We start from the raw sequence: 20,601 nt of genomic DNA, 5'->3' as shown, positions 1-20,601 counted from the left end.
CACGTCCTGTGTGTGTGTGTGTGTGTGTGTGTGTGTGTGTGTGTGTGTGTGAGACAGCTCCCTCTGCCTTTCTTTCAGAAGGACATTGCAATGACACTTAGGGCTTACCTGGATAATGCAGGACAACCCCCATCTCCAGACCTTTAACTTGATCGCACCTGCAAAGTCCTTTCTCATCTTCTAAGGCCACATTCAGAGGTTCCGGGAACTAAGACCCGGGTACCTTGAGGGGGCACCGTCCAGCCTTCCACAGACGGTGACTGCAGGCTGCAGGGCGGCCCTGGGCGGTGCCGCTACGCTCTGGGCCCCTCTGACCTCTGCTTCCCCGCTCTAGGTGGCCGCCTTGGGCCCGTCGACACCCACGGGGGAGCAGGTGTGGATTGCCAGAGGTGAGGACGCGTGCTGGGGTCCACAGATGGCCTTGACACCTGCCCCCTGCGTACTCCGTGGGACATCAAGACCTCACCACCCCCACCACTGCCCAACGAGCAAAGGCAGACAGAGTCCGTGGCTGCCCTCCTGGGGCGCAGCACGTTCGTTCAGCTGCTTGTGCGAGAGAACCCAGTGTGACCCCTGAGCGTCACCGTGTTTGAATCCTACCAGGACCGTGATTTTGGGGCCTTTGCCTCCTGTGCCAGGTCCTGCTGTCCAGGCTGCAGTTCCCGCCCTGGCCCATGAAAGCAGGTCACCCAGGGCCTGAGGACGTGGCCATGGGCGTGTGCCCTGCACGGCTCACGGTGCCCGTCAGGCCAGGCGCCCTGGCAGGGGCCACTCCCTCCCAGGCCGCTGCGTGTTCCTCCACCAAAGCGGCTCGTATGGGAATTGACCCTTTTTTAAAAAAAGATTTTATTTCTTTCTTTCAGACAGAGAGAGATCGAGAGAGAGCACATGACCAGACTGGGGAAGCTTGTTCTAGAGGGAGAGCTGCCCAGGGGCTCGATCCCAGGACCCCGGGATCATGACTTGAGCCAAAGGCACACACTTAACTGAATGAGCCCCCCCAGGTGTCCCTGACTGGGAGCTGTTCTGCTCGTGTCCACCCCAGCACAGGCCCCTGGGGGCTCATGGAGGAGGGTCAGAACCCCGAGATCCAGCTGCCCAGGCTCAGGGACCCCCACACTGAGGTTTGGGAGGAAGGGGGCTGCAGGAGCCCCTCCCCAGCCTGTGGCGCTCCTGGAGGCACCGGCTCGCCCAGCGGGCAGGGGCCTGCGGTCCCACGGGCCGTTCGGGGACGCCACCTTCACAGACCCTGACCCGCCCTTTCTCTTCTTCGCCGTCTGAGTCCGTGTCCTGGGCGTGACGGAGCAGCTCACATCAGGGGCCTCGGAACACCGTACATTTATTGTCTGACAGCTCTGGAGGCCAGAAGGCCGGGGCCATGGTGGCCCCCGGACCGTGCGCCCTCTGAAACCTGTAGGGGAGAATCCTTCCGTGCCTCTTCCAGCCTCTGGTGGCCGGCAGCAGCCCCTAGTGTCCCTTAGCTTGTAGCTGCCTCGCTCCTACCCCCGCCCCCTCTTAACACGGCTTTTCTCCGTGTCTCTGTCCGAACTGCTCTCCTCGTGGGGCACTTCCTACGGACTGGCCCTAACCCACCGTGACCTCCTCCACAAAGACCCTATTTCCAAATGAGGTCACTTTCAAGGATACCGGGAGTTCAGCCTTCCCAGCATATCCTCTTGGGACAGAACCCCTAACAGCCCAGCCGGCCGACAGCACCTGGTGAGGGACGCTGCGGCCCATTCTTCGCCGGCTTGGCGCGTCCCCACGGCTGGTCCGGGGCTCCTTGCTGTCAGCTCCAAGAAGCAGCGCGAAGGCAGGGCCGGGATCTCACCGGGAAGGGAAGCGAGGTCTCGGCGGAGAAAACAAGGAGGCCACGCGAGCTGCTCAGGGGATCCAAGTCTGTCCCTGGGGTTTTCGGCCATTGGATTGCAAAGGTTAAAAATCACACTTTCCCATTCTCTTCGACCGTCACAGAAATGATCCGAAACACCAGCCTGAGGACTGGGGAGAGCAGTCGTGAGCGGAGATCTCATCCCGAGGCTACACTGTCCTCCTCGGGGTTTTTGCGGTGCTGGAGCGCCGTCCCCCCCGCCGAAGCCTGGGTCTGTCTCCATTCCTCGGGCTCTAGGCTCCCTCCCTATTTCAGTACAGCAGATCTTTTGAATCACGCACACGGTGTCCACAGCCTACGCTTGGGGGTGCCCGCCAGCCTAGCGAGCCCTTTCACTCCTCGGTCCGTATGACAGGCAAGGCTTGTGGGGAAAAAAGTGGGAGACCAACTCATCACAACAGCATGACTGGAACATTGTAAGGGGCGCCTGGGTTGGTCAGTCTGCGAAGTGTCTGTCTTCTGCACAGGTCAGGGATCCAGGGTCCTAGGATCGAGCCCCTCGTAGGGCTTCCTGCTCAGCGGGGAGCCTGCTTCTCTCTCTACCTGCGGTCCCCCTGCTTGTGCTCTCTCTCTCTGTGAAATAAATTAAAAAATTAAAAAAAAAATAAAAAGAACTTTGAAGAAGCACAAACTCCTTCCCACCACAATACACAGCACACACAACAATTTTTTTTAATGTACCACAGTCTGAACAGTGGTTCTCTAGGGAGTGGGAATGTGGGATGACTTCTCTTTCCTTTTTCTAGGGATTTTGAGCCACAGGACGGCAGGGATCCCTGAGGCCTGTCGTGCAGCCCTGAGCAAAGATAACGTTTGCTCTCTCTAGAGTCTGGGACCAGGACTCTTTGAAAGCTCCTGGTCTCCCTTGTGTGAACCAGTGGGGTTTCTTCTTGGTTTTTTGTTGTTGTTGTTGTTGTTTTGGGTTTTTTGTTTTTTGTTTTGTTTTTGTTTTTGTTTTTGTTTTTTGGTGCCAGTTCGCTATAAGAAGGGAGCAGATGAACTTTCCCAAGGGCATACCTTAAAGTTTCCAAGATGACTTTAGTCTCAGGGTAAGCAAATGCTTATCTAGGATTATTTGCCTGGTGATCCAAGTGGTTCTTTGAAAAGCCCTTCCCCCCTGTGTCAACAGTAACTCTTAGTTAAGTTGTAAATTATTAACAGGTTCTTAGGGAAGGAGCTGCAGGAGGTGAGTGGCGTGTCCCAGGGGGCTGCGCAGCCTTGTTTTCTAGGCACTTACAAAGCACATCTCTTCTCTCCTTTGCATTGCGGCTTTACAGATTAGACAGTAAACGGAATGGATCGTATTTCAAGCATTTTTTTAACACCTATTGTCCGCTTGCCCAAGGAATCCTGCTGGTTTGGGAAGCAAGGTTCTTTCTGAGAACCGAAAAATCTGGCACCTGCTGCCCCAACCCCCGCAAGATTTTCCCAAAGCCCCCTTTCTGCCCCTTGGTGACTTTAGAGAACTCATTTTTTTTTTAAGGAGGGAGGTCGCCTCCGCCGTCTGTGCTAAAGATCAGGCAGGGTCAGGTGTCAGGGGAGCGGGACCACACAGTCCAAGGACGTCATCACCCTTCTCCGGTTGCCAGGCAGGGTCTCCTTCACCAGAGATGGACAAAACAGGTTGGAGGAGATACCGGGAGGGAAGCCCGATTCCAGGTCAGCCCCACCGCCCGCTGGGAAGGGACAAGAGACAGGAGCCTCTCTTGAGGCCACCCACTCAAGGGGCAGCCTTGTCTCCTCCCCTGCAGAGCCCTGCCTCCGGTGGCCGGGATCTCAGAGAGCCTGGGTGCGGCTGGTGTGTGTTACCCGGTGCGATCCCTGGGGGCACCCCGCCGGCCCGCTGTCTGTCATCGGCAGCCTCGCCCGGGGACCGGTGACCCCGGGACTGCCGCAGCGCCAGCCTGGGGGCTCCTGGGCTCCGTGTGTTTACTGTACCCCAGTGTGAGAAGCGCTGCTCAACCAAGGGGCGGTTGGCAGTCCCCGGGTTCAGTGACTGCAGGTTCCAAACGGCCAGGTGTTTGCGGCGGCTGTCCGCGGGGAGGCGTGGTACGGCAGTCCGCTCTGGAAACGTCTACAGTCAATCCATCCATTGTCTCCAAGAGTCCCCTGAGCTGGGGCGGTGTGGGAGGTCGCAGTGGGGCCCAGGGCTGGTGGTAGACGCCTGCCTGCTCTGCTGGGCTCTGACTACAGCTGGGGCAGCCAGTCTTTCACAGCACACGGCCTCTTCCTTTAAAAAGTGGATATGTCTTCCAGGAATCAGCCCAACAGAAGCCCTTGCACAAAGATGCACATGCTTATGGTCACATGGTTTGTGACAGCAACAGTCACAACAGAAGGGAGGGGTTGAAGACCTTTAGTAGAGGAGCAATGTTATTTTAGCATCTCTGTTGAGGAAATCTACACAGGCACTAAAACACCCCAGGGTAGATGTGTCCATGTGAGCGTGGAGGATGTCCTTGATGTTGATGCAGAGGAGCAAACCGAAGGGTGAGCACCTCACAGAACTGTGTGTGGACAGACACCTATCAATCCTCTCTGTGTAACGTAGATACTGGGAGCATTTATATGAGTTTGAAACACTAACCTATAAACCGCAGAAAACTTAATACTTACTTCAGTGGGATTCCTGTTGTATCCCCTTCAGGAACAGTCCTCTTTTGGGAACCGGGATCTATAAACCCGTAGAGCTCACAGTGGTGGGGGTCGGTATATGCAAATTCTCCAAGCTGGCTGTGGGGCAAAATGGTAAAGGGGACCCTGCTCGTTGCCATCCCTTGGTTTCCAGACTCATGCTTTCCACCTATCGTGGACTCAATACCATATCAAGGCCACTGATGTGGGGCGCCTAATGGTGTTCTGGAGGGCGGTGCTCCCTTCTCATGAGATGTCACCTCCAAACTGGCCTTCAACAGGCTCCTATAGCTGAAAGATGGGGTACCAAGCAACCACAGGTAGCTAGCTGGGTCTCAGGAAGGAGCATAGCCTCCTCTCCTCACCCCTTGGCTCCGGCACTTGTCTGCGCCCCCCGCCCCGTGCTGGCGATAGAGACCAGCTAGCCACAGCTGGCCATGTAGTTCTGTCCCGCTGACTGTGTAGCACCTCTGCATGGGGGCTCTTCTCTGAGTATGATAGTCTGGTCCAGCACGGGAGAAGCTGGAAGTCACCACTCGGTCCTAACCACGAGTAAACAGCAGAACAAATCGAAAAATCGATGGTTCTTCTTAGATCTGGAAGAGAAGTGAGGTCACAGGGCAAACCACTGCCCCCCGCAAAGGGAAGGTGCCCACAGGCAAATACAGAGAAACACAGCTTGCTGGGGCTGGAGCCAAGGGCAGGGAAACCCAAACGTAGCTCACAACTTGCTGGATGCTCTGCGTAGACAAGCCTGAGAGATTAAAAACTTCAGGCGGCCCAGTCATGGGGGCGGGGGGTCTCCTGCACTTTTGTGAGTTTTACCTCCTAGAACTCTTGGTGGTGGAGGAAGAACCCCTCATGCATCTGGTGGGGTGAGCGGAAAGGGACCGCCTTAAAACACAGCAGAGCATTCTTAACAAGTCTCCCTCAGGAAAAAGTATTAACCAGAGCTTAAGCACTGAGGTGTTTATCAGCCTAACTGACCCACAGGAAGGGAAATACCCAGCTCGGCCCCTCTAGCTGTCCTGTCTCATGTAAGGGGGGAAGACTAAGAAACTCTCGAGAAGGCACAGGCTCACCGGAGGCCTCAGCCCTCATCACTGGCCTGCAGTGCCGCCCCCAGCACCTCAGCACCACGGTACGAAGGTGATTACGGCAGCTCCTTCCACCCAGGTCCTCGTGTCTGGCTACCGAGACAAAAATCACAGGACAAAAGGCTAAAGAACACACGTGCAGCCAGAGCGCGCACCAGAACCAGACGTGGCCGACGTGTCGGAACCGTCAGACCGGGGATTCAGAACAGCCCTGACCAACGTGCTGGAGGCTCTGACGGGCAAAGCGGACGGCACGCAAGGACAGACGGGCAGATGTAAACGGAGACGGAAATCCTCAGGAAGAACCAGAAAGGAACTCTAGCGTCAACAACACTGTACAGAGATGAAGACAGCCTTGGATGGGCTCCCTAGTGGACCGGACACGGTGAGAAAGCGTCTCTGCGCTGCAGAACACACCAATGGAAACCCAAAAATCCGCAAGGCAGAGGGACCACAGATGACAAACCGGAACAGAACGCCCAAGGACCGTGCGATGCCACGGAAGGTGTGACCTCTGTGCGGTGGGACAGCAGGGGAGAAGCGAGAGGGAAAGCAGCAGACATCCCTGAAGCAGGAGTGGCTGAGAATTCCCTCATCCACCATCCAAGCAGCCCCAGGGGGCTCAGAGAACACAAGCAGCGTGAGTGCAAAACTCAATCACACCTCGCACGCTGTGTCCAAACTGCGGAAAATCAGAGACCGAGTGAGCCCTGACCAAAGCCAAAGGGAAACCAGCTCACCTGCACACGGCCAGAGACAAGTGCTACAGCAGCTTCTCCTCCGAGAGCAGAGCGAAATATTTAAAGCGTTGAGAGGGGAAAAAACCCACCACCCAAGAATCCTATACCCTGCAAAATTATCCTTCAAGAGTGGAGGGAAAATAAAGACTTTCTGAGACAAATAAGCACTGAGGGAAATTTTTACCAGTAAACGTGCTTTGCAAGAAGGTCCTTAAGAAAAGGAAAGTAATGCAAGTCTGAAACTTTGGTCTGCATAAGGGAAGGAAGCACGAAGAAGGAGTAAGTGGAGGTAAAATAACGACTTTCGTTTTCCTTATTTTTAATTGATTTGGCGTAATGATTTGTTGAAAATGATAATACCAACAATACATTTGAGTATCTTATGTGTATATTATATATGTGTACATAAACATACACATCATACTTAACACATATGTAGTAATAAGTGTATATAGAAACACATATATATGAAATAATTAACTATGGTTTTATATTTAAAGTGGGATTTCTGGTAGATAGTTGGTCTTGCCTTCTTATCCAATTTAAACACCTCTGTCTTTTGATTTTAATATTTAGACCTTTTACATTTAATGGAAGTTGCTGATACAGTTAAATGTAAAATATCATCTTGCAGGTTGTGTTCTATTTGGGCTGACTGTTCTTTTCTCTCTTTCTCTTCTTTTCAGGTTTAGTATTTTTAATTTTCCCATTTCATCTCTACTTCGGTCTCATCTACTTTTGGCCACATCTTTTTGGAGTGGGTTGGTCGAGAGTTTATAATTTACACCTTTATTAGAACACGACCTACCTCCGAATGCTAATACCCATCGGTCTGTAGTGTCAGGACTCCACAGCAGTGTAGTTCCATACCACATCGTCTGAGGGGGTGTTGTCTCCTTCACTTCTACACATGTGAAGAACCCCCAGTGCACTCGGAAGGTGCCTGCTCTAGATAGCCATTATCTTGTAAAGCTTTTTATATTGAGCTTCTCTCTAGAATCATTTCTAGAGCTGTTTTTTCCAAGCCAGCCAATCACTGGCTTGAAGAAATTTTCTGAATATTTCTGATAGTGCGTGTCTGTGGTTAAACTCTCTCAGTTTTTGTTTATCTGAGCAAGTGTCTGTTTCATTTCAATTTTTATTTTTTTTTAAGATTTGAGAGAGAAAGAGAATGAGCAAGAGAGCACAAGCTTGGAGGGGAGGGGAGAGGGAGAAGGAGAAGGAGAAACAGACTCCCTGCTGAGCAAGGAGCCCAACACGGGGCTTGATCCCAAGACCCTGGGATCATGACCTGAGCTGAAGACAGATGCTTAATGGACTGAGATACCCAGGTTCCCCTCACTTTAATTTTTAAAGATGCTTTCTTAAAACCTTCATACGGTTGACAGATTTTTCTTTTAGTATCTTAAAGATATCTTTCCATTGTCTTTTGAATTGTATGCTTTCTAATTAGACTCTGAAGAAATTCTTATCTTTGTTCTGTATACAGCATGTCTTTTTCACGCAGATGCCTTCAAGATTTCCTCTTCTCTTCCGGTTTTACAGTCAAACTTTTAATGATGTGTCCAGGTCATTATTTTTTGTAAGAGTGGGGGGCTGACATATTTATCCTGCTTGAGGTGCTCTGAGCTTCTTGGATCTATAATTTTATGTCTTTCATTATTTTTAGAAAGTAAATGATAAATTTTAAGAAATTCAATATTTCTTCTGGCTTATTCTCTCTCTCCTGTTTTTATGGGACTTTACTTACATGCATTTAAGTGATGATTTAATATGGTCCTACTAATTTTTCCCCTACTATTTTTCTCCTTGGGTTCTAATATGGGATATATCTACTTACTTATCTTTACATTTAACGATTCCACACTTGGCTGTGTCAAGTCTATGGATGAACCCATTGAAGGAATTTATTGATATTTTATTTTGATTTTTACATAATCTTTTTGACCCTTTCATATAGTGCCCATCTCTCTGCTGAAATTCTCCTTCTGTTTGTGTATGTAGTGCAAGTTTTACCCTTGATTATTTAACATATTAATTTTAGTTATTTAATTAATTTACTTGAAGCATTACATCCCCCATATGACTCAATGCTTTAGTCCATCCTGAATGTAACTGTTATTCTAAATTTAATATTTATCATTCCCATGCTTTTATTTATGAATTTACTACACATACTCCCCTAATCATTTAGCGCATCTCTTAACTTCTCTTACATATTTGCTACTTTTTAAACTTTTTTTGCTGCATTCAGGATATTTTCTTTGGCTCTCCCTCCTGATATCTCGAATTCTCTCCTCTGCTGTGTCTCATATTCTGTTTAAGTTGTCCACTAAATTTTTAATTTTTATTACTTGATTTTTTTTATTTCTAGAAGTTTTCTTTGTTTCCCTCAACTCTGTTTGTTTCTTCTACTCTGTTCTCATATTTATAGTTCTGTAATTTATTTCTTTAAACAAACTAACTTAGTGTTTTTCTCTTATAGAGATGCTGTACATTACATTCCCCAACTCATTTGTCTTATAACTGGAAGTTTGTAGCTTTTGACCACCTTCACCCATTTCACCCACCCCCTGCCCCTACCTCTGGAATTATTATTACTATTATTATTATTTTATTCCACATATAAATGAGATCATACTGTACAACTGACTCTTAAACAACATGAGTTTGAATTGCAAGGCTTTTTAAAAAAATACAGTACAGTACTACAAATGTATTTTCTCTTCCTTATGGTTTTTAAATAACATTTTCTTTTCTCTAACTTACTTTGTTGTATGAATACAGCATATAATATATTGACAAATAACATAATCAACTATGTTATCAATAAAGATTCTGGTGAGCAGTAGGCTATTACTAGTTTAGGTTTCGGTGAGTCAAAAGATATATGTGAATTTTTGACTTGCAGCGGGTCAGTGCCCCTAACCCCACATTGTTCAAGGATCAACTGTATTTGCTTTTCTCTGTCTGACTTATTTCACTTGTCATAGTTATTTTGCTGTTTCTGTCTGATAGCTCTAACATCTGGGTCATTTCTGAGTCCAGTTTTGTTGATTGCTTTGTCCCTTGAAAATAGATTGATCTTTTTTCCTTGCCTTTTGGATGTCTTCTAATATTTTTTTTTGAAACCAGATATTGTGTATTAATTGAAATGGACATAAAAAGTGTTTCCTCTGGGAAATGGGTGAGTCTCTTCTGTCAGGTCATCGGTGTGGTGGGGGGAAGTTTGGATCAACCTGCTCAGATGCTGACCTTGGTTTGGGTTTTGTCATTATTGCGATGACCTTCAAGGTACCTAAGACTTTGGATTCCTCTGTGGTGGGCTTCCAGTGCCATGTGCTTAGGGCAAGGGCTGGAGGCACAGCATTCCTGCTCTGCCCTAAGTTTTCAGCTGTCCCTGTGTTCCTGGCACATGGAGGGGACCTCTCCACATGCCTGCCTCCTCCCTACCCAGCCCCCACTCCATGACTGCTGTTGCTCCTGCAGCAGTCCAGCCAGGCTGAGTGGGAGCCAGGAGGGCTCCATTGTCCTAGTCCAAGGTCAGTCTTGAGCGGGCCCTATGTGCCTGGGTCTTGTGAGGTGAGGCTTTCTCCCTTCCTGCCGCTCTTCTCTGCAATGGCCAGACTTCACTCTGTAGTTGGGGTGGGTTTATGTGAGCTTTCCCTGCCCTCCCTGTGGTCACACTCCGATTCCCGTCCCCTATTCCGTGGGGGTAGCTTTTCCGCTGCCCTCCCCCATCTACTAGGTGAGTCTCAGGTGCTGGACGTGGGAAAGGCACCTCCCCCTGCACCCTCCACGGACCCCCTCCCCACCTCCAGCTGAGCTGTTGGAGGGAGGGCTCTTTGAGGAGGGGCTGCTGTGCTCATAGCTGTATACATCTTCGAGAAAAGAACTTGGAAATACATGAAGATAAACCAGGGACAAGCTGCATCAGGAAAGCATGATTTATTTGGATCACACAGGGCTGGTTCCCACTGGAGGCAGAGAACCCCGGAAACTAGGCCTCCCAAGGGCCTACGCTGGGTCACAGAGGGGCCCGGGTCATCCCGCCACATCCTCGCCATGGGCTTCTGAGGGTCCGCTGGGCACGTTCTTCATCTGCCTGTGCAGAACCCAGAGGCCACTGAAGACCTGCCCCAGGAGGGTCGCAGATGTGGCCCCCTGTGCCCTAGGAGCAGCTGGGGGTGGGGGCGATCCCGGTCAGAAGCAGGACGGGGTGCTACAGGAGACGGGTCTGTAGAGCAGGGTGGGGCGGGAGGGCTGGCAGCCCCCGGAGGACTGGCAGGAGGAGGCCATGAGCACGAGGGGCTTGCAGCTCACGGGCACACACACAGAGGACTGGCAGGAGGGGACGACGTACACGGCGGGCTTGCAGCTCATGGACAGGGCGGGCCTGCAGCTCACGGGCACGTAGCAGGACGTCTGGCAGGAGCTGGGGGAGCAGGAGGCCGGCTGGCAGCCCGTGGAGCAGCTGGTGTGGCACATGGTGGGGCTGGAGTGGAGTCAGGGAGGAGGGCGGTGAGTTCTGGAGGCTCCTGCCCGGGGCGGCCTTTATACCCGGGCAGTAGGCGTCCCGGCAACACAGAAGCACAGCTGTTGACTTCCTCATAGTTGTTCCCCAACATCTTGTCGTGGGATGCGCTCCCTGTGTTTTGCTCCACTATAATGAGTTTGGCTGAGAGGCTGATTCCTTCTTCTGTAAACAGGATGTTCTGGTTTGGCTTTACGTGGGGCTCGTGCCGTTTCTCCAGACCAGTACTGTGCACACAGCACCGCTGGCCCCACTGGGGATCGCAGCCTTTATTCTTTTTGTCTCACAGCCGTCGGTGCTGGCTTTGAGGCAGTAATGCTTCTTGAGCCTCTATTTGGCACAGGAAAACATTAGACTGGGGATCTGCAAACTGGGAACCAGGGCAGTCTGTGGGACAAATCTGGCCCTCTCCGTGTTTTGTAAATAAAGCTTTATTGGAAACAGCCACGCTCATTTGCTTACATGCTGTCTAGGGCTTGCACTATAATGTGGAGCGGTTATGAGCGAGACCATGCCCCTGCAAAGCCTGAAATACTTACTCTCTTTCCTGTATAGAAAGTTGACCAACTTCTGCCTTCTAGTAATCTATACAGTCATTGATCTGATCATGCAACAAATGTATATTGTGTGCTGGCTATAGAGACGTCCTAGCCTCGTGAGCCTCGTGGGGCAATGAATAAGCGAGAACATGGAAGTTAACGCATGAAATGATGCCACGGTGGGCTGAGCCCCAGGAAGGAAAACGGGCTCAGTAGGTGGACAGGAATGGGGGTGCTGGCGAGTGGTTTGGGGACCTGTGTGCAGAGGCGATGCTGATCAGGGATGTTAGGGCGGGGGGAGGGGCAGGGTTCCAAGCAGAAGCAGCCGTGGGGGCGTGACGACACCGGGGCAGAGATGCGCACGTTCCCGAAACAGTGGGAAATCCTGCAGTGCGGGCACCGGGCAGCAGGCGCAGGTGCACAAGTGCAGACCGCACAGCGTGAGTCCAGGCCTCCCGGTCCCGGCCGATAGAATAAGAAAGACTGTCGATGTGATGACGCATCAGTAGGAATCACCCTATTGGAGGAAGAGAGAACAGAATTAAGAATCATGAAGAGGGTGGCGGCTGGGTGGCTCAGTCGGTTAAGTGTCTGCCTTCGGCTCGGGTCATGATCCTAGAGATCCTGGGATCGAGCCCCACATGGGGCTCCCTGTTCAGCGGGGAACCTGCTTCTCCCTCTCCTTCTGCCTGCCGCATCCCCGGCTTGTACTCTCTGGGTCAAGTAAATAAATAAAATATTTTTAAAATTTTACAAAAAGAATCATGAAGGGGTCTATGGACAATATCAAGCAGTCCAACAAGAAGCTGTTTCAGCCCATGGAGAAGAAGAGAATGAAATTGAAGCAGAAATTATGGACAATTCCCCCATTTTTTTTCAAGTGGGCGCCATGCCCAGCTTGGAACCCCATGCAGGACTTGAACTCGCAACCCTGAGATCAAGACGCAAGCTGAGATCAAGAGTCAGATCCTCAACCGACTAAGCCACCCAGGTGTGTCCCCACATTTGTTTTGTTTGGTTGTTTGTTTTTTAATTCTAACTTACAGATCAGAGAGTCCCAGAAAACCCCTAAAACCCCAGCATAATTTGGCGCAATGGTAATGACCGCAGACCCCAGAGTGAAACTGAGCTTCAGACGCCTGCTTCTTGGCTGCAGTGGGAGAGAGCGCACGCATCACGGAATCCAGTCGCGCATTCGCGTACGTGGGCTACCCCTACCCCTAGGATGGTGGCAAGGACTGATGACTAGTCAGTGACGAGAGATAACGTGGCACCTGGCACAAAGCCGGGAACGGATGACATGGTGGATGCCACGGCCACGGCTGTCCCCAGTGAGGAGCCCAGCCGCTGGGCTCTGGTCCCTTGGAAAGACCTTTTGGATCACGGGCTTTCCAAATCAAAACAGGGATCCCCGGTCTGTCGAGCAGGACGGTGCTTGTGTGGACAGAGGGCAGGGTACGTGAGCTCGGGGAGGACCTGGAGCATCCTGATATGGGGGTCCTTGTCCCCAGCCGATGGTCCCTCACCATCCTACCTGGGCTGAGAAATCACGGGGCTGCTGGGTCACGCTGAGCCTCCAGCTGTCACAGAGTCTCCTGAACAGAGTCGCTTCCACCAGGACACTCCAGGAAGAGACGCACAGGGGAGGAGGAGGAGGAGGAAAACAATCAGGCCACCAGGAGGAAGGCCCCCGTGTGGCTTGTTGCCAGGATGCCACAGCCCGGGTATAAAGGCTGCCTGGGGCAGGAGCCTCCAGACCAGCCCCGTCCTCCACCCTGACTCCACTCCCGCCCCACGCCACCATGTGCCAGTCCAGCTGCTCCACGGGCTGCCAGCCGGCCTGCTGCGTGCCCAGCTCCTGCCAGATGTCCTGCTATGTGCTCAGCCCCTGCCAGACGTCCTGCTGCATGTCCAGCCCCTGCCAGACGTCCTGCTGTGTGCCCAGCTCCTGCCAGACGTCCTGCTGCGTGCCCATGAGCTGCAAGCCAGCCGTGTGTGTGCCCATGAGCTGCAAGCCAGCCGTGTGCCTGCCTGTGAGCTGCAAGCCCGTTGTGTATGTGGCTCCCTCCTGCCAGTCCTCTGGGGGCTGCCAGCCCTCCTGCTCCACCCTGCTCTGCAGCCCTGCCCCCTGCGGCACCCCTACCTGCTGCTGAGCCCACGGCCTCCTAGGACCCCTCCTCCATGCGGTCAGGGGTAGCTGCTCTCCCAGCTCCTACCAGGCAGCCCAGACATCACCCACTTCAGACCTTCCGGACCCGACTAGACCAGCTTACAGCAAAGCCACTTGATCCCCGGTACCCAGGCGGAGAGTCGCCCCCAGTGTCTCTGGCTGGTGCAGGGTGCCCAGCTCTGCAGCCCCCGCACAAAAGTCTAATAAATTCCAGAGTGATCTGAAGCGCACCGAGTGTGTGCACCGTCTTTCCTTTACGCCTGTCCCTGAACTGCTTCCTCTGGTCGTGGCTCCCAGAATCCAGGAACGCTCCCTCTGCGGAGAGGCCACAGGTTACCAGATGTCTGTACCCTGGGGGACCAGCCACTCAGGGGTGGCCTCTTGGGCGAGTGGACGCCCCTAGCTCAGGGCCCCTGGGCCCTGGGCTTCCTTTGGTCCCCCTTGGTCCCTTGAAGCAGCGAGGTTATTTCTTACTCTGCTGGGGGGACTGAGGGCGAATCCCTAACTTTGAGGTTTGACCCTTTTTAGGTAAAAAGGCCCCCTGCTCAGCAACCAATATGCAGAGCCAACCCAGTCTCAAAATTAAAGTGTACGCCCTACAGACGAGTAGGGTTCCTTCTCCCATTCGGGGGGACAGGGCTTTGTGGGTGACTTTCGTAGCTCCCGGAGATGTCCACACCGTCATCCCCAGAACCGGTGAACACAGCCCTGCAGGCCCGGCAGCTCCCCAGGTGGGGCGAACTGAGAGTCTTGCCCCAGGAGCCGTCCTGGATTGGTTCGGGGGCTCACGTCAGCCCAGGGACGTGGGAGAAGGGAGAGGAAGGGCGGCCGCGGAGGAGGAGGCCGCGGGAAGAGGGGCACTGGGCTGCGGGCTCGGAGCCCCGTCGCCTCCGACTCCTTCTCTCCGCGGGCAACGGTAGCCCGCGACGGTGTAGACGCCCGCCTGTGAGCAGTTCTGCTGGCTGTGTAGATGCCCACGGAGCAGGCGGTGCCGCTAGTGGCTGGAAGGGACCGGGACCGGGTCGTGCAGGTGTTCCGGGAGGAGTGGCTTGTGTGCGGTCTGTCTTGGGGGCCAAGGCACTGACAGAGCCTCTCCGTGGCACAGCCTCGGGTGGCTGCCCTCCTGTGTGCCCCTGCGTGGAGCCTGCACTGTACCGGGTCGGGACACCTGGCCCAGAACCTGCCCCTGACAGCGTGGGCTCAGCCCCTGGGGTGGGACCCCGGGCCACCCAAGAGCAAGGATGCTGGGGCCGCCCTGGGCGGGAGGTGGGGGACGCCCAGAGTGTGCACGGTCATCCGCACGAGGGAGCCGGGGCACACCGGGGTGCCAGAGGGGAGCTGTCTGAGAACCGAGAAGTAGTCTAAGAAGAGCACTGGGGGGGGGGGGGTTCTTCCTGCGGCGGGATCACGGATCCGCGGATCTGGAAATGTCCATTATCGTGAGGTCACGGGCTACGTGATGGGAAATTCAGAGGGACTCTCAGAGCACCTACTGTGCACAGCTCTGCCTCATCCTTGGTCCCTGCAGACCCCACACCGGCCGCCTGTCACCGTCCCGGGTGTCCAGCCCCTGCGAGTCAGGCCCTCACCTCGCAGGCACCCGGCAGCCACGGCGCCATCCGCCAGACAGCGGGGGAAGCCTGCTCCGGGTCCTCAGTGATGCTTTTGAGGGCAGTGACCGTCTGGGTCGGAGGCATGACAGTGATGGGGTGTCCGGGGCCAGGGAGCTGCCCGCAGAAGGGCTCCCCGAGATCTGGAGGGTCTCAGAGCATCGGGTATTGTCCCTGCACTGTGTACACGTGTTAAAGAAGCCTCCCAAGGTAAAGACTCCTGTCACCTCCGACTCCCCCACCCCGCCACCGCTGAGCAGTGGTGCCCAGCTAACCGTGTAGACTCCCTATCTGTGAGCAGTCTGGCTGACCATGTAGATGCCCCACCTGTGATCAGTCCGACTGACTGTGTAGACACCCCTTCCGTGAGCTGTCTGGCTGACTGTGTAGATGCCCCATCTGTGAGCAGGCTGGCTGACCGTGTAGACACCCCGGTATGGAGCAGTCCAGCAGACTGTGTAGATGCCCTGTCTGTGAGTAGTCTGGCTGACTGGGTAGACAGCCCGTCTGTGAGCAGTCCAACTGTGTCGATGCCCCGTCTGTGAGCAGTCCAGCTGATCGACTAGGCACTGTCTATGAGCAGTCTGAGTGACTGTAGACACCCCGTCTGTGAGCAGTCCGACTGACCGGGTAGACACTCTGTGAGCAGCCTGGCTAACTGTGTAGACACCCTGTCTATAAGCAGTCCAACTGACTGCGTAGACACCATGTCTGTGAGCAGTTCAGCTGACCAAGTAGACACTGTCTGTGAGCAGTCTGACTGACCATGTAGACACCCCGTCTGTGAGCAGTTCAGCCGACCATGTAAACGCCCTGGCTGGGAGCAGCCTGGCCACCAGTGGCCGGCCATGCCTTTTCCAGCTGTAACCGACTTTCCTGCAGGAGCCGTCAGAAGGTCCTAGATGTTCTAGAAATGTCCATTATCGTGAGATCTCGGGATACGTGATGGGAAATTCAGAGGGACTCTCAGAGCCAGGGAGCGTCCTGCAGGCCCCCCCCATCCCTCCCACGCACTGTTTTGGCTACACTGTGCTTTGCTGGTGTCCACGGGAGCCTACATCCCTGCACTTCAGTCTTTGGTTACGGATGCGGTGGGAGCTTCCTCCACGTCTTTAACTCTGTGCCGTGAAGAATCCATCGAGGTCCCTGTTCATTTACCTGTGCAGGTGGTCACATTTCCCTGCAAACGAGCAAGTAATGGGTACAGGTTTTCAGTAAGTTCAGGCAGACTGAGGGATTTAAGGGTCAAGGTGGGCTTGCAACCCAGCCCCTTTCTCTTTAAAGGCCCCCTGAGGTTCTTGCTCTGTCTCCACCTCCCTGGGGTAGAGCTAACTTGGGATGGAGCCAGCTGCTGTGGAGAGGTAGATACCTTCTGCTCCTCCTCCCGCCTGCCGGGCCTCTGCTGCTCTGCTCCTGGGGGCCTCTTCTATCTGTTCCTGGCACAAGGGGTGAGTAGGAAGCCTGATGCTGACCTGGCTGGTCTGACTGGTGCTCCCTTGACTCTCTAGCACTTGTGGTCCACTGAGACTGCAGGCTCATCATCTTCCATTGTTCTGAGGATTTGTCAACAAATCCTTTTTCTCTCTGTCTCCCCAGTCAGACCTTGAAGTCTTGAGTACAATGAATGATGTCTGAACCGACCCTTGCACCCCTCTGGGGGCCTATAGGGATTTGCTGGTGCTTCAGGGCATCAGCCCTTGTGCCCAGACCAGCATGCAGGCATTCCTCTGGGCGGCACCTCTCTCTGAGGGAGGCGGCGTGGTGCTAGGTACTGGACCCTCAAGTTCCCACCTGTTAGGTCGTGCTGCCCCTCAGCTCACCTTTAACCTGCATGGGTATGGGGTGACGAGAGATAACGTGGCACCTGGCACAAAGCCGGGACCAGATGACATGGTGGATGCCAGGGCCACGACTGTCCCCAGTGAGGAGCCCAGCCGCTGGGCTCTGGTCCCTTGGAAAGACCTTTTGGATCACGGGCTTTCCAAATCAAAACAGGGATCCCCGGTCTGTCGAGCAGGACGGTGCTTGTGTGGACAGAGGGCAGGGTACGTGAGCTCGGGGAGGACCTGGAGCATCCTGATATGGGGGTCCTTGTCCCCAGCCGATGGTCCCTCACCATCCTACCTGGGCTGAGAAATCACGGGGCTGCTGGGTCACGCTGAGCCTCCAGCTGTCACAGAGTCTCCTGAACAGAGTCGCTTCCACCAGGAAACTCCAGGAAGAGACGCACAGGGGAGGAGGAGGAGGAGGAAAACAATCAGGCCACCAGGAGGAAGGCCCCCGTGTGGCTTGTTGCCAGGATGCCACAGCCCGGGTATAAAGGCTGCCTGGGGCAGGAGCCTCCAGACCAGCCCCGTCCTCCACCCTGACTCCACTCCCGCCCCACGCCACCATGTGCCAGTCCAGCTGCTCCACGGGCTGCCAGCCGGCCTGCTGCGTGCCCAGCTCCTGCCAGATGTCCTGCTATGTGCTCAGCCCCTGCCAGACGTCCTGCTGCATGTCCAGCTCCTGCCAGACGTCCTGCTGTGTGCCCAGCTCCTGCCAGACGTCCTGCTGCGTGCCCATGAGCTGCAAGCCAGCCGTGTGTGTGCCCATGAGCTGCAAGCCAGCCGTGTGTGTGCCCATGAGCTGCAAGCCAGCCGTGTGCCTGCCTGTGAGCTGCAAGCCCGTTGTGTATGTGGCTCCCTCCTGCCAGTCCTCTGGGGGCTGCCAGCCCTCCTGCTCCACCCTGCTCTGCAGCCCTGCCCCCTGCGGCACCCCTACCTGCTGCTGAGCCCACGGCCTCCTAGGACCCCTCCTCCATGCGGTCAGGGGTAGCTGCTCTCCCAGCTCCTACCAGGCAGCCCAGACATCACCCACTTCAGACCTTCCGGACCCGACTAGACCAGCTTACAGCAAAGCCACTTGATCCCCGGTACCCAGGCGGAGAGTCGCCCCCAGTGTCTCTGGCTGGTGCAGGGTGCCCAGCTCTGCAGCCCCCGCACAAAAGTCTAATAAATTCCAGAGTGATCTGAAGCGCACCGAGTGTGTGCACCGTCTTTCCTTTACGCCTGTCCCTGAACTGCTTCCTCTGGTCGTGGCTCCCAGAATCCAGGAACGCTCCCTCTGCGGAGAGGCCACAGGTTACCAGATGTCTGTACCCTGGGGGACCAGCCACTCAGGGGTGGCCTCTTGGGCGAGTGGACGCCCCTAGCTCAGGGCCCCTGGGCCCTGGGCTTCCTTTGGTCCCCCTTGGTCCCTTGAAGCAGCGAGGTTATTTCTTACTCTGCTGGGGGGACTGAGGGCGAATCCCTAACTTTGAGGTTTGACCCTTTTTAGGTAAAAAGGCCCCCTGCTCAGCAACCAATATGCAGAGCCAACCCAGTCTCAAAATTAAAGTGTACGCCCTACAGACGAGTAGGGTTCCTTCTCCCATTCGGGGGGACAGGGCTTTGTGGGTGACTTTCGTAGCTCCCGGAGATGTCCACACCGTCATCCCCAGAACCGGTGAACACAGCCCTGCAGGCCCGGCAGCTCCCCAGGTGGGGCAAACTGAGAGTCTTGCCCCAGGAGCCGTCCTGGATTGGTTCGGGGGCTCACGTCAGCCCAGGGACGTGGGAGAAGGGAGAGGAAGGGCGGCCGCGGAGGAGGAGGCCGCGGGAAGAGGGGCACTGGGCTGCGGGCTCGGAGCCCCGTCGCCTCCGACTCCTTCTCTCCGCGGGCAACGGTAGCCCGCGACGGTGTAGACGCCCGCCTGTGAGCAGTTCTGCTGGCTGTGTAGATGCCCACGGAGCAGGCGGTGCCGCTAGTGGCTGGAAGGGACCGGGACCGGGTCGTGCAGGTGTTCCGGGAGGAGTGGCTTGTGTGCGGTCTGTCTTGGGGGCCAAGGCACTGACAGAGCCTCTCCGTGGCACAGCCTCGGGTGGCTGCCCTCCTGTGTGCCCCTGCGTGGAGCCTGCACTGTACCGGGTCGGGACACCTGGCCCAGAACCTGCCCCTGACAGCGTGGGCTCAGCCCCTGGGGTGGGACCCCGGGCCACCCAAGAGCAAGGATGCTGGGGCCGCCCTGGGCGGGAGGTGGGGGACGCCCAGAGTGTGCACGGTCATCCGCACGAGGGAGCCGGGGCACACCGGGGTGCCAGAGGGGAGCTGTCTGAGAACCGAGAAGTAGTCTAAGAAGAGCACTGGGGGGGGGGGGGTTCTTCCTGCGGCGGGATCACGGATCCGCGGATCTGGAAATGTCCATTATCGTGAGGTCACGGGCTACGTGATGGGAAATTCAGAGGGACTCTCAGAGCACCTACTGTGCACAGCTCTGCCTCATCCTTGGTCCCTGCAGACCCCACACCGGCCGCCTGTCACCGTCCCGGGTGTCCAGCCCCTGCGAGTCAGGCCCTCACCTCGCAGGCACCCGGCAGCCACGGCGCCATCCGCCAGACAGCGGGGGAAGCCTGCTCCGGGTCCTCAGTGATGCTTTTGAGGGCAGTGACCGTCTGGGTCGGAGGCATGACAGTGATGGGGTGTCCGGGGCCAGGGAGCTGCCCGCAGAAGGGCTCCCCGAGATCTGGAGGGTCTCAGAGCATCGGGTATTGTCCCTGCACTGTGTACACGTGTTAAAGAAGCCTCCCAAGGTAAAGACTCCTGTCACCTCCGACTCCCCCACCCCGCCACCGCTGAGCAGTGGTGCCCAGCTAACCGTGTAGACTCCCTATCTGTGAGCAGTCTGGCTGACCATGTAGATGCCCCACCTGTGATCAGTCCGACTGACTGTGTAGACACCCCTTCCGTGAGCTGTCTGGCTGACTGTGTAGATGCCCCATCTGTGAGCAGGCTGGCTGACCGTGTAGACACCCCGGTATGGAGCAGTCCAGCAGACTGTGTAGATGCCCTGTCTGTGAGTAGTCTGGCTGACTGGGTAGACAGCCCGTCTGTGAGCAGTCCAACTGTGTCGATGCCCCGTCTGTGAGCAGTCCAGCTGATCGACTAGGCACTGTCTATGAGCAGTCTGAGTGACTGTAGACACCCCGTCTGTGAGCAGTCCGACTGACCGGGTAGACACTCTGTGAGCAGCCTGGCTAACTGTGTAGACACCCTGTCTATAAGCAGTCCAACTGACTGCGTAGACACCATGTCTGTGAGCAGTTCAGCTGACCAAGTAGACACTGTCTGTGAGCAGTCTGACTGACCATGTAGACACCCCGTCTGTGAGCAGTTCAGCCGACCATGTAAACGCCCTGGCTGGGAGCAGCCTGGCCACCAGTGGCCGGCCATGCCTTTTCCAGCTGTAACCGACTTTCCTGCAGGAGCCGTCAGAAGGTCCTAGATGTTCTAGAAATGTCCATTATCGTGAGATCTCGGGATACGTGATGGGAAATTCAGAGGGACTCTCAGAGCCAGGGAGCGTCCT

At 55.0% G+C, this 20,601-nt stretch overlaps 3 protein-coding genes across 3 annotated transcripts; 2 read left to right on the top strand and 1 right to left on the bottom strand.

Moving 5' to 3' along the window:
• Nucleotides 1-10,330: 10,330 nt before the first annotated feature.
• Nucleotides 10,331-10,935, bottom strand: LOC116597664 (keratin-associated protein 12-1-like). Its single transcript, XM_032355675.1, has one exon. It carries the CDS (start codon nucleotides 10,848-10,850, stop codon nucleotides 10,566-10,568), a length of 285 nt encoding a protein of 94 aa, XP_032211566.1. The 5' UTR covers nucleotides 10,851-10,935; the 3' UTR covers nucleotides 10,331-10,565.
• A 2,086-nt stretch (nucleotides 10,936-13,021) lies between these two features.
• On the top strand, nucleotides 13,022-13,811 carry LOC116597657 (keratin-associated protein 12-1-like). Its single transcript, XM_032355666.1, has one exon. It carries the CDS (start codon nucleotides 13,238-13,240, stop codon nucleotides 13,586-13,588), a length of 351 nt encoding a protein of 116 aa, XP_032211557.1. The 5' UTR covers nucleotides 13,022-13,237; the 3' UTR covers nucleotides 13,589-13,811.
• Nucleotides 13,812-17,354: 3,543 nt separating this feature from the next.
• On the top strand, nucleotides 17,355-18,211 carry LOC116567708 (keratin-associated protein 12-1-like). The gene has a single exon (XM_032302959.1). The coding sequence runs from the start codon at nucleotides 17,608-17,610 to the stop codon at nucleotides 17,986-17,988; it is 381 nt and encodes a 126-aa protein (XP_032158850.1). The 5' UTR covers nucleotides 17,355-17,607; the 3' UTR covers nucleotides 17,989-18,211.
• The last annotated feature ends 2,390 nt before the right edge of the window (nucleotides 18,212-20,601 follow it).

This window comes from Mustela erminea, chromosome 1 (genome assembly GCF_009829155.1).
Source record: "Mustela erminea isolate mMusErm1 chromosome 1, mMusErm1.Pri, whole genome shotgun sequence".
NCBI classification, from domain to species: Eukaryota; Metazoa; Chordata; class Mammalia; order Carnivora; family Mustelidae; genus Mustela; species Mustela erminea.
Note: the sequence above shows the minus strand (reverse complement) of the source record. Positions and strands in the feature narration are given on the sequence as shown.

Bases quoted from the DNA above. Each gene is read 5' to 3' on its own strand.
- LOC116597657 (XM_032355666.1), top strand. From the start codon at position 13,238: ATGTGCCAGTCCAGCTGCTCCACGGGCTGCCAGCCGGCCTGCTGCGTG.
- LOC116597664 (XM_032355675.1), bottom strand. From the start codon at position 10,850: ATGTGCCACACCAGCTGCTCCACGGGCTGCCAGCCGGCCTCCTGCTCC.
- LOC116567708 (XM_032302959.1), top strand. From the start codon at position 17,608: ATGTGCCAGTCCAGCTGCTCCACGGGCTGCCAGCCGGCCTGCTGCGTG.